This window comes from Silurus meridionalis, chromosome 12 (genome assembly GCF_014805685.1).
Source record: "Silurus meridionalis isolate SWU-2019-XX chromosome 12, ASM1480568v1, whole genome shotgun sequence".
NCBI classification, from domain to species: Eukaryota; Metazoa; Chordata; class Actinopteri; order Siluriformes; family Siluridae; genus Silurus; species Silurus meridionalis.
The window spans coordinates 19,118,351-19,135,962 of NC_060895.1; the positions used below are offsets into that span (position 1 = coordinate 19,118,351).

At 36.5% G+C, this 17,612-nt stretch overlaps 1 protein-coding gene across 3 annotated transcripts in view; it reads left to right on the plus strand.

Moving 5' to 3' along the window:
* Positions 1-17,612, plus strand: part of zmp:0000001114 (suppressor of tumorigenicity 14 protein) — a 59,470-nt gene that overhangs the window by 7,043 nt on the left and 34,815 nt on the right. For 2 of the 3 annotated variants that reach the window (XM_046862224.1, XM_046862225.1), the window contains exons 2-3: positions 14,397-14,544; positions 15,454-15,626. In XM_046862224.1, coding sequence (XP_046718180.1) covers positions 14,397-14,544; positions 15,454-15,626 — 321 coding nt within the window. Of the gene's footprint in view, positions 1-1,432; positions 1,642-14,396; positions 14,545-15,453; positions 15,627-17,612 lie in introns of those variants that run through there. The other variant, XM_046862226.1, reaches the window with a different exon arrangement.

Below are 17,612 nucleotides of genomic sequence, written 5' to 3' on the forward strand. Positions count from 1 at the left end.
TCTGTGTTACCTGTCCTAAGCGCTCCAGAGTTTAACGGGTGGTGGTGGTGCATCAGTAATATTGGTCCGTGGGGAAACACAGTGCTTCGTGTTTATTTAAATGGACTAACCAAATTTTTGTAATCAAATTACTCGAGTTACTCAAGGAATCGTTACACTCCTAGTATTTCAGCCAAGTCTCACAGTAATATAGTCCCGTATACGTAGTATCTGTAATATAGTCACGAAATAGTCACATATTTTTGGTGCCTCCGCCAAAGATACCACAGATGCTGCATTGTTTTGTTTTGTTTTTTTCTCTTTCTTATTGATTTTTTTAATCTTCAAGCACAATTACTCAACATTTAAACAGGAGATTTTATCCTTGTTTTTATTGCTTTATATTCGGTAAGCTACTCGCTATTATAAACCATCGTCAGTGGTCACATTTGGCATTTCTGTCCGCATTACCCATGATTCTCTGCCTCCGTTGCTATGGAGCTGGAGCCAGAAGGAGGCAGTCTTGCTTAATGTCACAGAAAAAGAGGGAAATTTGTGTCCATCAACACGAATCAATAGATTAAAGTTCATGACTATATCACAAAATGCTGTGAGACTGTGTTGAGTATTTAATGGCATTTATTCTCACTGCATGAGATACGTGTCTGTGATGCAGCACTCTGTTATACTGCGTTGTGTATAATTTTGATGGTTTCTATAGCCATGGAGAAAAACAGAACATATAAAGGAATCCTCCAAAATGTATCACCAAAGTAAATACTAGAATAATTATGGAACTGAAAGACTTTATTTAACTATCTGCTGTAATCAAAAATCTGTAAAATGCTCTAACATCTCAACATGCCCACCTTGATCTTGCCATGGAAATAGCCACCGATGCTGGCATGGCATTAAAAAACAGTAACCAATCAAACAGTCTATAGCTGTGAAGTCATTATGATAGTATAAAGAGGTGGATTGATTCAGGTAAGACTACACTTGATCTGCTCTACACTATCTACTGTTTGTAATCCAATTATCTGGATCTGAAATATGTGTGACATTTTAGCCTTTGTTTTTCTTCCTCCTTCTGCGTATTGCGCTATTTTAGTCTGTGTGCTTTGTTACGGTGTGTATTTCTGTAATTCTGTAATTGAAAAAAATTATTGATATAAATCTAAGGTTTTACTATAAACCTAAATAGCTGCTGTCATATCAAGCGTTAAGTGTATGCAAATATGCAAATAGAACAAAATAGAAACATTTTATTGAAACAGAGACGATAGATATGGAGATTCACATTTCTAATTTTAAAAGATAATATTTTCCCTGTAAATATAATGACATTTCACAGATTAATAAAAATATAAGAAATGAATGGTGCATTCAGCCTTTTGGAGAATAGTATTATATAAAAATATATAATTATAATCTTTATATATTGTTATTTACAAAAGTCTAAATAATGAAATGAATGCTACAGGAAATCTCATTGAAGTCTTCTGCATAGCCAGAACATGCCTATATACATACTACATTCTTCAATCTGTTTTTTTTCTCTATTTGTTTTGACTGCATGAGCTCCTCTATGGCACGGAGCGGTTTGCAATGCCCCAATGCTGTAACGTCTTTGACCGGACATACTGTACATAAACGAAGAAGGTGAGCTGTGGTTTTGCAAGAAAAAAAAATCACTACTACAACATTAGTGTCCATTTACACAATTTATGCTCCTGTTAATTCGCCGCCTAAACGTGGGCAAGTGCCTGTCATTCATGATTCATAGTGCTCATCACACGCTGTGGTTAATTTAAATAAATTTCACTCGCAGTTTTAATTTCACGTCTAACGCCGTTTGAAGTAAACCGTTTGAAAAAAGGACGAGGTTCAATGGGAATATGCATGCAGGAATTGGAGCAGTGTCTACCAGGCCAATGCTTTTACTGATCTATTTATTCATTAGTGAATCATGCTGTTGGTTAAAAATCGGATCAAATGCTGCTCGCTGTAGTGCTCCAGAAAGTTCTGAACTTGTAGGAGAAGCAGGACGTGACCTGTTGAGGAGTTGCCGGCATATGTCTATATTCCAGAAGGAGCATTAATCTCTCTTTGATCTCGGGTCTGTGTTTAGTTCTCGTTTCACATAGATTTTCATAGCTGTTTGTTTTGGTGGAAGTTCACATAATACATTACAAATGGAAATCACACCCTTAAACTCTCCATGAATAGGTTTAAGTATCTGTAGTCTTTATTAAACAATATTGGATATATGGATGTATTATAAATATATTATATTATATTATAATAAATATGCATTTATACCAAGAAGAATGCAAAATAACATTTTCCAACAGAATTTATGCCACTAATACACCCAGTTCTCAGACTTTTATGTCAAATGTTTTTAAAACCAGAGAACTGTTTATTTCACACCCGCGTATTTGGCATGTTTGTATGAAACTTCTCAAGCTTTTAAGGAAAATTTCAATTCCATAAAGACATGATGCTTTTTATAAAAAAAATTAAAATAAAAAAATTGCCATTTTGAAAGCTTATTTAAAGTTTTAAATCTAGTACTCTACAGTAAGCATTTTTTAGATGCCCAGTTTCTATAGCTTTACATTCTTGCTCTTAACTGGCAGAAAGAGAACCTTTCTACCTCAGGGTTGCCTCATGCTTTTCAGTTCACTGAGGAACTGTAACTTCCTGTCTACAAATCAGTTCTTTTTGATGTCTGTAATCAACAAGGTGTTTGCATTTGAAGTACTGCTTTTCTAAGGACGTTTCTGTAGCATTTTATGTAGATGTGTGTGTGTGTGCGTGTGTGTGTGTGTGTGCGCGCGTGTGCGCGTGTGTGTGCGCACGTGTGTGTGGCATGAGAACTACCATACCAAAACTCCCCATTGTTATATTTGATATGAACATCGGTACAAATGTTCTTATTAAAAGTGGTTAAGGAGTATATAAACATTTGGCATGAATTCAGGATAAGGGTGAAATTTAAACGTTGGGTATTTTAGATTTAGGGTTTCATATTTGCTTGGCTAACACTTGCTTTAAGTGCTAAACGAGGAAGACTATAATTCAGGCAACCTGAGCATACTAAGTATATTGCCTCCAGGACCTAACAGTGCTCGGTCTATTCTCGGAGTTCAACTTTTCACCCTCTATAACATACAGAAAACTCAGTATTTTTACCACAGGACCACACAAAGGTTATTCATCTCATGGATATATAGACACTTCTCTTCTTCACTAATAATATCTATAGAGGAGACTGCATCATGTTTTTAAGTGCATGAAACTTGCTTTGCAGCATTTGTCCCAAGTTTGTATAAGGAAAAGACAAGACATGACTATAATGTGAAAGATTTCTATTTTATTTTCTAGATCTGCTATTTTATAGATTATAAATATATATATATATATATATATATATATATATATATATATATATATATATATATATATATATATATATATATATATATATATATATATATATATATATATATATATATATATATATATATATATATATATATATATATATATATATATATATATATATATATATATATATATATATATATATATATATATATATATATATATATATATACACTATATTGTCAAACGTATTGGGTCACCTGACCTGACCTTTTTATGGTTCTTTTCAAAACTGTTACCACAAAGCTGGAGTCACTCAATTGTATAGGACGTCTTGTATTTAAGATGGAAACCCAAACCTGTTCCAGCATTGCAATGCCTCTGTGCACAAAATGAGTTCCTTGAAGACATGGTTTATATGCTTTTGGAGAGAAAGATCTTGAAGATATATCCAAACTCATCCCTACTGAACACCTTTAGGATGAATTGGATTGCTGACTGCACCCCAGGCCTCCTCACCTTCATCAGTACCTGCCTTTCGTAATACCTTTGTGGTTGATAAACACAAATATCCATAAGTACACTCCAGAATCTAGTGGAACATCTTCCCAGAAGAGTGGAGGTAATTATAAGAGCAAATTGGGAATAAATGTGGAATGCAATGTTAAAAAATCACATACAGTATTTATGACCAGGTGACCCAATACTTTTGGCAATATAGTGTGTGTGTGTGTGTGTGTGTGTGTGTGTATATGTCAGGGTGGCCATCATGAAACGGAAGCGGAAGTAACTCATGCTTAATTCGTCAGTTCAACCAAAACACACAAGTCGTGAAGAGTCACAAACTGAAAGTATCCGCTAGGGACCAGTAATCCACAAAGGAAAGAAATATCCAACGGAAAGGAGTCATCCCAAGCGACGGGGTCAGGAGACGGAACCAGCAGGGAATGCTGGCGGTCGAGGATCCACGAGATCACCAGCATGACCTTCTAGAACGTACAGCCTGTGACTCAAGAACGTGAGTTTATATAGTTGTATCCTTAACGAGTCACAGGTGTCGGGAATCAAAGCCGGCAGCGGCAGAGCGAAGGCAGTGTGACAGCTACCGAGGGGGGTGTATATATATATATATATATATATATATATATATATATATATATATATATATATATATTAAATTTTTTCCAAAAAATACTTCAATGTTTTTACAGTATAAAAAAATAAAGTGGCAAAAATAAAATATAAACAACACTTTAGCATCAGGCACGAATAATGCATATAAATTCAACAAAAGCACTGCTCAACACTGTGCAAAAATTCATGAAGTGTAAGGCCATTAGGGGCGTGCAAACAGTGACATCCTTTTTATGAAAGAAATCTTGTACACAGCTTTGCCTCTTCCTGAGAAAAAACAAACAATAATTAACATTAGGAACCAATTTAAACATGAAATCTAGGAATGCTAACAATATATAAACTACTGTATTTCAAAGAGGGTAGTAAATCTGCATATTTTTAAATGAACTGAATGTGAATAATTACAATGTTGATTACTTTGAATAGAATATTAATTGTATTTCAGAAAGTGTAGTGAATTTGTCATTTTATTATGAAATACAGAAAGCATTTTAAATGTAATTTAATTATTGACCAAAACACAGCAGGTTAGAACACAACAATTACTCCCAAAACTAATTGTAATAATAAATACTTACAAAGATGACTCGTCCTTTTGAGGTCGGAGAGCGCCAGGATGTTTTCTTCTGAGGTGCTCGTGCATCGCAGTTGTGCTGCCGTGGTACGAAATTTCGGTTTTGCAAAGGGAACAAAGGACCATTTTATTTGGCCTCTGTTTAAAGTATTCCCATACTTTTGGTAATCGTGGTCTATCTTTTTGTGACAGACTGGCACTTTCTCCATTCCCAGGAGCAGAAGCTGCCATTACACGAGATGAATGTAAACAGTGTGATGCGTTGACACATTTCACGCATGTGTGTGTATATTATTGAACAGTTTGTAGACACCTAACTATATTTATATATCTATATTCCCTATATGCTCTTATAGTAACCTACATTCTTCTGGGAAGATGTTCCACTACATTATTCATTACATTTGAGGTCAGAGCTCTGTAGCACGTCGCTAAGATCTTCCCCTCCAACACATGTAAACCATGACTTATTAATTTCCACCTGGTTTCTTATACAGGGGCATTAGCATGCTGGAACAGGTTTGGGTGTCGTAGTTTAGTTTTTCTTTTTTTTAAACCAGATGTTATTTGTCAGTAGATAAATACCTTTTACACAGACGCATTAATGACCAAAGAAGGCAGTGAACCTGTAAATAAAAGAATGTCGGATTCTTCCTTCAGATCTTAAACCTACGATCAATCATTACATATTAAACAAGTGGCAAGAATACTAGGTCATGTGTACCATGTACCAACATGTCCCAAAAAAGGGGTGCTGGTAGCTTAGTGGTTAAGGCGTTGGACTTTGGATCTGAAGATGATCAGTTGAAATCCTAGCAACACCAAGCTGACACCTTTGGGCCTTGCTCAGTTGAATGAATTAGCAAGTCACTCTGGATAAGTGCATCTGCCAAATGCTATAGATGTAAATATAAATCAACCAACTATAGATTCAATTATGTTCTTCCTAAAATCTGGTATTAAATTAATCAAATGTTCATTAGATGTCATAATCATTTTAAAACTGACATATCTTTCTGCTTAAAGGTGACAACCCTGTGCATGTTCTCCATCTCTAGTAAACATATTTTACTGAACTCTCCCTATTTTAATGTCACTAGGCAACACTTACTATGTACAGTACAGACCAAAAGTTTGGACCTTCTCATTCAAAGAGTTTTCTTTATTTTCATGACTATGAAAATTGTAGAGTCACACTGAAGGCATCAAGGGCTATTTGACCAAGAAGGAGAGTGATGGGGTGCTGCGCCAGATGACCTGGCCTCCACAGTCACCGGACCTGAACCCAATCGAGATGGTTTAGGGGTGAGCTGGACCGCAGAGTGAAGGCAAAAGGCCCAACAAGTGCCAAGCATCTATCGGGGAACTCTTTCAAGACTGTTGGAAGACCATTTCAGGTGACTACCTCTTGAAGTTCATCAAGAGAATGCCAAGAGTGTGCAAAGCAGTAATCAAAGCAAAAGGTGGCTACTTTGAAGAACATAGAATATGACATTTTTCAGTTGTTTCACACTTTTTTGTTATGTATATAATTCTATATATAATTCCACATGTGTTAATTCATAGTTTTGATGCCTTCAGTGTGAATCTACAATTTTCATAGTCATAAAATAAAGAAAACTCTTTGAATGAGAAGGTGTGTCCAAACTTTTGGTCTGTACTGTATATATAGTGAGCTCTCTCCAGAACTTGTTTGGGAAGATATAACCAAAAAAGTTCTGTCATATGTAAATTCAAACAGCTTGTATAACCGTTTATGCCACGAGGTCTCAAACACTGTCATGACAATAAAATCTATACTGCTACTACCACCAAGATAGTAAAGAAAATGATGTATCAGTAATAATGTATTATTACTATCTACAATTAAATGAAGCAGCCTTTACGTATTTTTGTAACAAATACCTTATAGCGGAGTAAATATTTTTCTTGTACACGGGCCAAAAAGTAACAGGTTTGGGTTGCTGGTGCTTGGACCTCTGACCCTCTGATCACTTTTCCAGAGCGTTATCCATTGAGCCACCAATTCCTGGAGCAGTGTAGCATTAACAGAGAGACTGAGGCGGATAAACCCTCATCAGACTGTATCTCGGGTACAGTGAAGCGGAACGCACTGATACTATTGCGTTGGCCCATAGCATTATATTTATTTCATTGGTAGTGGGAGAAAGTTTTTTCTGTTTAGCAAAACTTAAACATGTCTAAACCCCTGGACATACACTGGGAGTCCTCCATGAGCTTAAGGTGTCCAACATTGGGGAATGCTGGAAGCTTCTGCCTCTGTCTTTTTCTTAATTCTTCTCTCACTTATTTTATTGTATATATAAAGTTTAAACCTAAAACTCACCTCTGTGACTTACTAAGTGTCACAAACATGTTCATTTATTTATTTTTTGAATGATGAATGATTTTACAATGGGCTGCAGAATTAATATTTTTGAAACCTTGAGAGGAACTCAAAAGAGGAACCCATCCTCATTTGGGTGGTATCAACAGTGTGATTAGTCTTTAAACAATAAAAAACATCGGAACTTCCGTGAGAACTACAATGAATCCTGGAGTGTGTGATTGAGTAATGTCCTTTCTACAGTCTTATACAGTCAGTTGACTTTGTGGAACCAGGAGCTACTGAGCAACTTATGAAATAGTTCAACATTTGATCATCATAGATCCAACACCAGCTCCTCTATGCCAGAGCCTTTAAACAGGTGGGTCTCTAGAGGGTTCGGGATGTTTGCGGGGCATCTACTTCTTGGAAGGTCCATAATCTTCTTGAGGTGGGACACAACTGGAGCTGGCGCAACCTCGGGGTGCCTCAGGATGGGTAGAGAAAGAAAAGCATTAAAGAGGAATTAGTGTAGCTGCTGTTTATAATATTAACAAGCATAAGTTGATAATGTGCATTTGATCAGACAGTTGAAATCTTAGTTTACACTTGTTTTGATTTATTAGACTAAAAGTTTGTTTACAGAAGGAGAAGGTGCTGAAGATTTGGCAGGACATTTTTTTTATATTACATGAAATGAAGGTCTGCGTCAATAACATTTTTTTAATTGTTTTTTTTTATATAGCATATATGGCATGGTGGGCCAAATCAAAGTTTACCACAGGCCAAATTTGGCCTACAGGTCCTAGTTTGGGCATCTTTGTTCTAAATAATACTAATATAGTTGTTAAAATATTCTTGTTGTTATTAATAGTAGTACTACGGCTTTTCTGATCCGGTAATGGTAATCATAAAAAGCAGTAATTTCAAGCATCAAATCATAAAGCAAAGCATTTCCATTTTTTTGTTCCTCAACTAATTGACTTCCCCATCCTTAGCCTCAGTGACCTCAGACACATGTGTAAAAAGTTATGTAGGTCATTGGTTGTTCTTTTACAAAGCATCAAAGACACAATTAGAAGTAAATTATGATACAAAGCAATGGTGTGCATCTTCAGCTATTTACTTCAGGCTTGTTGAAACAGGAATGACTGCAAGATGCCAATTTTGAACTCAAACCAGATTTGCAGCTCAAATAAATGCCTCAGGTGGGGCTGATGCAGAAAAATGTTTGGAGCCTTCACCCTATCATAATGCTACTGCCAGTTCTGTCTGTAACAGTAACAGACTGTAGGGAAGTCCCTGTTGAGTTTAAAGCTAGCTATTATCAAGCTAAATACATAAGAGGTAGCTAGCACCCTTCTCTTAGCAACTGACAATAAGCTACTTTTTAGGTATATACATATTGCCACTGGGGGGGCTCTTAAGGTTATAAAGATAGAGCTGAATGAGATTGAGTTAGCATTAGTGGATATACGTTTTAGGGTTTTGTATTAGCAGTGTAAACTACATAATAAGTCAATCACCTGCTTGAAAGCCACATAATAGCATAATTATAATGTTAGAGTACTTTCACTGTCCTGCTTTTCTTTGAATTGAAAGTTTTAGGGACTGCTGCTAGTAATGGTAGCATTCTAAGCTATTTCCTAGGCTATTCAGGTTCTTGGAATACAACAGCCCTATTACCACATTAAATAAATCTTATACTGATTTATGAGAATGATTAAAAGAACCTGCTGCGCCTTTATTTTGAGAAAAAAGAAACCCAACACTGCATTGTTGTTGTGTTTTCCTTTTCATACTGCACTAGACATGCTAGCAGAGTTTTTAGACTGGTGATATTTTTGCCCCTGACCTGCATGTGGAAGTGTTTTTGATAGAATCTACAAATAACTTTTGAGAATCTTGTCTACTAAATGTAAACTTTGTAATTTTTTTTAAACATTTTTCTGGTTGTCTTTGAGTTTATGGCTTTCTGCTTTTTTTTATATTTTATTTTTGCCAAACAGACGGCAGAGTGAAGGAGCTTTGAAACGTCTTTATATCATGACTGAGCAGGAAGCACACACAAGCATTTAGGACTGGAACACAGTTTTTGCACTCGTGCTAAGGCGTCAAGAACATACATGTGCTTTGTACATCCATGCCCAGGGGCTAATTCTCACAAATTGCCACCCCTCCTCCTCCGCCCAAGATGGTTATTTTCCCAAAACAACATGCACCAAGTGTTTCAGTAGTCAAGTTGTAACATGTTGTCCGTGGGAGCTTATAACGAATACAGTGTCTTAAGAATTTTTGGCTGAATGTGTGTAGGACTTACATAATGTTCATTGTAATGAGCAGATGAACTGATTAGATTTCAGAATTGATCACAGAAACTACAAATGTCCAACGAAGTTTTTTTCATTTGTGGCATACAGATTAAAGTATAGAAGGCCTGGACATGTTGAAGGTGGAAGCCTCCTTGTTCTCCAGTATATGTTCCTCTTATAAAACAGCATTATTTTAACAATGTTCCTGACAGCATTGGGTCCAATAACAGCTGTGAGCTGTGTCCCTGCCATGTCTAGTCTCTCTTTTACACCACAAAAAAACCCCAAACATCTAAATATAAGAAAAAAAGAAAATGCATGATTTAAGAAGATGCAAACTAGAAACATGTCAAATTATCAGACAGGAGGTTTTTTTGAGGAGTTTTTGCAGAGTAGGGTGTATTTACAGTGTTCCCTGCATGGGCTGTGGATTCACTGTTACCCTGAAAGAATAAAATTACAAAGATAAATGAAAGAATGAATCATTTTAATACTTAAAAAAAAAAAAAATCAGAACAATAGTATGCACTAAGAACGATTAAGCAAGTATGATGTACAGTAATCCCCCGTTTACAGCCGCCATATACGGAAAACAGCAATAAACAGATTTTTTTTTTTATTGTTTATGTCATAAATCGTCCTCCCACACACTTTAAACACACACAAAAAACATTTGCAAGAATACAGTAATTATATATGTTTTAATAAATTTAATTATTTCAACATACACACACACACACACTTTCTTTCGGCTTCTCCCATTAGGGGTCGCCACAGCGGATCATCTGTATTCGTGTTCCGCGTGTTCGATTTGGCACATGTTTTATGCTGGATGCCCTTCCTAACGCAACCCTCCCCATTTATCCGGGCTTGGGACCGGCAATAAGAGTGCACTGGCTTAAAAATTAGTAATTAAAAATAAAAAATTTGTAAACCGGTAGAAATGTCTAGAAACAATCATGTATTTGGTTTTTAGTGATCACACAATAGGAAATAATACCTATATTTACACTAAACTAGTGTCATTTTCCAAACCTGTACTTCACCCCTATGGGAACTCGAGCGTGAACTTGTTTGACTTCTCTTTTTGTTGCACTCGCGGCGCTTGTGAGGCCTTGTGAGGCATGATCCGTCACTGCCGTGCCATAGTAGTTTTCCACATGACTGGCGCAGTAAATAATCTCTCTGCTGTACTCGGAGCTTGACGCTGAAGATGTAATAATGGAGTCGACCAGTGATCTGGTTTCTTTTTTACATGCACCATGTGAGTGTGAGACGAGATAGGCTCCAGTCTCCACAGTGTCAGCCCTGTCAAGCCAAAAGTTTTTGGACAGCCATTGGTGCTTTCTGGACATCCCAGTTTGGTGTTCTAATATTCCAATCTTCTGGGAAAGCTTTCCACTAGATTTTGGATTGTGTTTTGGGGATTTGGGATTAGGCAGTGAGTTCAGGCATTGATATTGGATCACTAGGCCATGGTTTGTTCCAGTTCATCCCACGGTGTTCCTTAGGGTTTTGGTCAGAGCTCTGCGGGTGACACTCGGTTCTCGGTTTATTATCATGCTGGAACATATTTGGGACTTTCAATTTTGTGGCAACGGTTTGGGGTAGATGTGATAGTCAGGTGTCCACGTACTAATGAACATATCATGTATCTGCAGTGTGACCTATTTGGTAGTTTACTGAATAAATTACCAGTAAGTGTAGCTACAGAGTACAGCTTGCACTGGTAGTGTTTATTTTAGTATTTAATTTTGTTTTCAGCTGAGTTGGTACTGGTACAATGCAGGATGTGAGTAAACTTTGGGTTGGTGTGGTTTTGATTTATGCATCCTGTAGTCTCATAACCTGAGGTACTGTTATGAAACTACCTAATGTTGGGGATTGATTTTGGCTATCATGTCATAAACTACAAAAATTTTTATGCATTTGGCAAGGTTGACAAGAGAGACCTTATCTCACATGTTATTTAATGTTCTAAAAAAAACAAATGAGCTAGCAGGCTGGGAAATCTGAACAGTTATATCGTATCTCTCATTTGTCTAATGCACATACTAAGCAATCTACCGTGTTCAAGTGGGGCATGACTGAAATGTCAGACGTCAAACTGAAAAGGTGGACTAGGAGTCGGCACATAGCATTCTTTTACTCGGTTTTAATGTGTTTGTATGAATAGACCACCTGTGACAAAATCTTTATCCTGGAGTCAGTGAACGCAGGAACGCAGGATCCCTAAAAGAAGAAGGGATCGAGTCAATGAAGAGAAAAAGGAACGTTTCAATGAAGGCAGGAAGGAAAGATTCAATGAAGAGAGAAGGAAATGAGTCAGTAAAGGAAGGAGGGAATGAGTTTGTGAACGGAGAAGGGAAAGTGTCAATGAAGGGAGAAAGGAACGAGTCACGATTCTTTATGAAAGTTAGTAAAAGTATTAATAAATAAAGAGAGGAACATTGAGTAAATGAGGGGATGAAAAATCTCAACAAAAAAAATCAACAAACAAAAAAAGCAAGCATAAAGAACTAATGGAGAAAATCAATGAATCAGAAACAAAAACAGTATCATACACTTGCCTATGCAAAGCTATAGTGTCTATAAAATAGACCTGGTTCCAAAAATGTATATTTAATATGCAAATGTAAAAATTTTAATTCAAATATATATTTTATAGAATTATATTTAGAATTTTTTGTATTTTTAAATGTTTGATCCCCCTCCAATATAAGGAGTACCTTGTCACGTGTGAGAGGTAAGTTTTAGCACCCTCTGCTGACTGGGGATTAAACTGTAATTCTAATAAATCATTTACGAGCTGCTCCTTGTCCCACTTGACTGCCACTTGGTTAAAAATTGGGATTTATTTCTTCTTTTTTTTTTTTTTTTTTTAAGAAAATGAGGTGGAGCCAAGCAATAATGTTCAGGCAGTGTGTTTAGAGAACTATCCACTGTAAGATAACACACATATTTCAAATTGTTTGGCCATATAGGTTCACAAACATTATAAACTGCACCTCTTTGCAGTAAATAATGCATCCTTTTTTTTTTTTTTTTACCTGCAAAACAATGACACCATTGAACAAATAAGCTAAAACGCTGATCGTGCTAATTCTTTGACTCTAATACAGTCTTCTAAAGAACATGTGCAAATGTTCAACAATCCTCTAATTCAGTCTCAATTTCCCTCTGACTGAAAAGCCTGTTGAACAGGATTGTGTGCGCTTGCTTCATTTCGGTTGTGTCAAGTTCGCTTTTTGACAGCCACTCCCTCTGTCCTGATTTACCACCAGTTCGAGTTTTAGACAGTTTTCAGTGTGGTGACAGACACCTCTTAGCGGCAGTGTCAATAACATCACGTAATGAATATGGTTTGTGTGTTGTGTCCTGTTTGTGTGGTCTCATGCAGAACCTGATATAATCAAGAATGATTCGGACCCATAACTCTTGTGGGATATATTTAGACCATTTGGTTCCTGATGAGATTTTCTATGTACATGACACCACATCATGTATGAAATGTTTGATTTTAAGGTCTAACATAATGGAACTAATGTAGTAAATAGGATTTTACCATTTAGAGAACTAAAATATAATAATGTGTAATGTTATTTACTATAACGACTCAAATGTGTAATCCGGTTGATCAGCGTTAATTAAATCATTAGCAGAGAGTATAATGGGGAGGTTAAATCATTGGACTCATTTGAAAGTTGAGTTCAAATCCCTGCCACACTTCTGGGCCCCTGAGCAAGGCCCTTTACTCTATAGCTGCTCAGTTTTATGAATGAAATAGTTGTAAGACGCTCTGAATAAGGGCTTCTGCCAAATATATAGATAGATTCAACTTTGTCATTGCATAGTGCAGGTACACAGCAACAAAATGCACTTTGGCATCTGCCAGAAGTGCAAATAGTAGCAATTGTGCAAATAGATAATGCGTAGCATATGTACAGCATGTAATATACAGTGTGTGTGTGTGTGTGTGTGTGTGTGTGTGTGTGTGTGTGTGTGTGTATATATATATATATATATATATATATATATATATATATATATATATATATATATATATACACACACACACACACACACACACACACACACACACACACACACACACACAATATTAGAATCGCACTTTATTCCATTGTATCCTCAGATAAAATTGAAGGTCTAAAATTCTTGCCAAAGGTGTGAACTGCACTTTGGCTTAAGGTTTTTTATTTATTTTTTTTATTGTAGCAAATTCCATTATTTTCCCTCCAAACACTCCCTCTTGACTCAACTCAACACTGCAGTTGACAATGACGGTCCTAACTTATCTGAAAAGCTGGAATGCAAGAAATTCCACTCTGATCAACTGATAAGATGATCAAATATGATAACTTTTTTTTCTTTTCACACCGAAAAGTGTGTATGTAGGTTTTACGATCACTGAAAAACAGGTTAAATTGTTAACCACTTAAACTTCCCACAGTGAAAGTGACATTTCCTTTTAATCAATTTATTATTATTTTTTTTATATAATCTAAATGCAATTTTAATAGCACAAGTGTATTCGAATTTGATATATTATTGTATTACTGAAAAATGTTTGGTCAAATGTCAAGTCTGTCTATCTCTTAAATTTTGACCATTTCTCTCTACCTCTCTTTCTCTTTCTCTCTCTCTCTTTCTATTTTAGTGTCAAAATGGCAATGAAAACGTCACATTTCTAGGAAAGGACTCAAAGATGCCATCGAAGCAGAAGAGGACGGGGCTGGTGGTGGGGCTTGTGCTAGGGCTGCTGGTGCTGGCGGCTGTGGCTGGTTTTCTCATATGGTGGTTTGCTGGTATGAACATTTTCTATATCTTGTGAAACAATTCAGCAATTTGGACAAATCCTCTGAACTTCTAGTCTTTAATATTTTGTCTTTAAATAAGTGATTTGTAAAGTATTTGTCAGGCATATGGGCCATGCCACCTTTACTAAGACTGGTGTAGAACACACCTAATTTACTAAGATTGACAGGCTGCTAAGCCACACCCCATTACTGAAATTAAGTAGGTATGCCTGTCAATCATAGTGAACAAGATGTGTCCTAAATGGTAGTCTTATTAAAGTAGGTGTGACCTCTGTGCCTGTAAGTCTTAATGAAGGAGATGTGTGCTATATGCCAGTCCGTCTTACTACATCAGGGTCTCCTGTGTGCCTGTCAGGCTTAGTCTTAGTAGAATAAGTGTAGCTCATCTGCCTGACAGGGTCACAGGAGACACCTTCACTAAGACTGACAATAAAGGATGTCTGCCAGTTTTATTAATATGGGTGTGTCCTATGTGCCCCTCTGTCTTTGTAAAGGAGATGTCTACTATATACCCATCAGGTTTGGCAAATAAGGTGTCTCTTAAGTGCCCCTCAGTCTTAGTAATGGAGAGGTGTCTCATATGTGCCCATTGGTCTTAGTAAATGAGATGTTTCCAGTCAGTCTTTAAAATGGAGGTGTTTCCTATGTGCTTGTCAGGCAGATAAGCTACTCCTCCTTTATACTAAGACTGACTGGCACATATGACACATCTTCATTAAGACCTTCGGGTCACAACCTCCTACTTTAACACTGACTGAACTTATTTTGGGTCAGGAATTGTTGATCCGTCCAACTCTTACATATATTTCCGCCTGCTTTCACAAACTGTCATTACCTGTCAGGTTAACAATTTGCACATTTCACTTAGTTTACAGAGAAAAACTTCTCTTCCTCCAGTCAGACCCAATCAGCTCCAGCAAGACTCGGTACCCAAAATGGGAGCCCAGCGAAATTTGGGAACGCTAGTCTTCAGCGGAGAGATGACGCTGGTAGATGCCACCTACAAGCCTGAGTACAACGATCCCAAAAGCTTGGAGTTCCGAGAAACAGCTGATGCACTGCAGGACATTGTAAGTTTTTCTAATGAACCATCATGTACACATTGAAGTCCAAAATTCAGATAAATGTCCTTAGGGGGTGGTTCTAGATTCTATAGGTTGTGGTAGGTGGATTAACCTGATAAAGAAGCAACTAACTGTAATATTCTTTAGGCTGTGGTTTTATTTTTATAAGATCAACCTGTGATCAGCGTGTGAGAAGTTTATTCAAATTCCAGCAGAGGGTGCTACAGATATTACTTAGGAACTCCAGCATCCTTTTTTTTTCATTACATATTTTATTCTGGATCACAAAACATATGGGTCAAAGACGAAAAGGGTAACATTTATGTATATTAATACTTTTCTGTAATATGAACAGGCTTTGCAAGCAAAAGAGACATGACTTTGACCCACATATACACACAGTATCAGTAAGTGTTCCACTAAAATACTAATAATAAAATAAAAATAATTCATTGTTAATGCATAGATATACTGTATACACACATACTCTACAGACAAACTTTGTGGACACCTGGATATAAGATTGAACATTTCATTCCACATGTAGTCCTCATTTGCTTTTATAATAACCTCCATTCTTCTGGGAAGATGTTCCACTAGATTTTGGGGTAGTGTTCTTATGCAGATTTGTGCTCATTAAGCCACAATAGTGTTGGTAAAGTCAGGTACTAATGTAGGTGAGATGAATTTATCCCAAAGGTGTTCAATAGGGTTGAGGTCAGAGCAGGCCGGTCAAGATCTTCCACTCAAACTCATCTAAACCATATCTTAATGAAGCTGGCTTTGTGCCCAGGGGCATTGTTATGCTGGATCAGGAAAGCAACAAATGAAATGCTACCACATTGAGAGACATCCTAAACAATTATGTGCCTTCAACCTTGAGGTAACAGTTTATGGAAGGGCCACATATGGCTGGAAAAGTAAAATGTCTCAGTATCTTTGTCTGTATAGTGTATAGTTTATCTCTAATAAGATCACAGATGAAGTCTCTACTATTTCACGTTTACTTTTCTCTGTTTTTGGTCACTGAGTGTTTCACGTCTCAAGTTAAAAACAAAACAAAAATCATTCAACCTGGGCAAAAATCATTTTAATGTTGAGCCAATTCAGATTATCCAAGTCTGATGGTATTAACTGACTTTGTAACACTATGCTCTGTGTAAGGCTAGTATTATTTTAGTGACTTCTATATCAATCTTGATTGCAAACACAACAAATTTGTTCAAAGAACTTGGGTTTTACAAATGCACTTATTTTTGTTCATAGAAGGATGAAACGCATGTTCAGTACACAAGTCGCATATTATGATTTACTGGAAGAAAGAAAATGGGTTTCCAAAGCAAAACAGGTCATGTAATTTCTGCTTTGGTTCATTGGTTCAGGTCTGTTTCACAGTAATATAAACTCAGATCTTTTGGGTTAGGTGTTATTGGACTGGATTTTAGGTCCATTTGTGATTGATTTAATACTATATAATTTTACACTAATACAATATTTATTGTACTTAAATGTAAAGCAGTATCTGTGTTTAAATGCAGTCTATGAATGTAAAATCGATAATGATCGATAATACAATTCATTGTCAACGAATGCCATTATCTTTTAGTTGGGCTGCTCGAGTTATGGGTTAGCGTGAATGTAAGATAACCGGCATTAGGAAAAATTGTGTGTCCCAATTCATGTAAGGCATGGGAGCATTTTATATTAAACACAATAAAGAAAACTGTACCTGGAAGTTATGCAAAACAGAGCTGGCGTGGCATGGAAGTACCACAGTGATGCACCAGCATGTAAAAAAGAAAACTGGTGTCACACTGGATCTGTTCTGTTGTGAATTGTGAGCATCAGGTTGCACAATCACCTCGCTTGCAACATAGTGAAGGATTCAATTATAACGGTGCGAACGAACAATAAAAAATGTTTTCACTGTTGTGATTTCAGCGAATGATTATGCATTTGTACACCAATGCATTTTTTTTTAATCAAACCTGT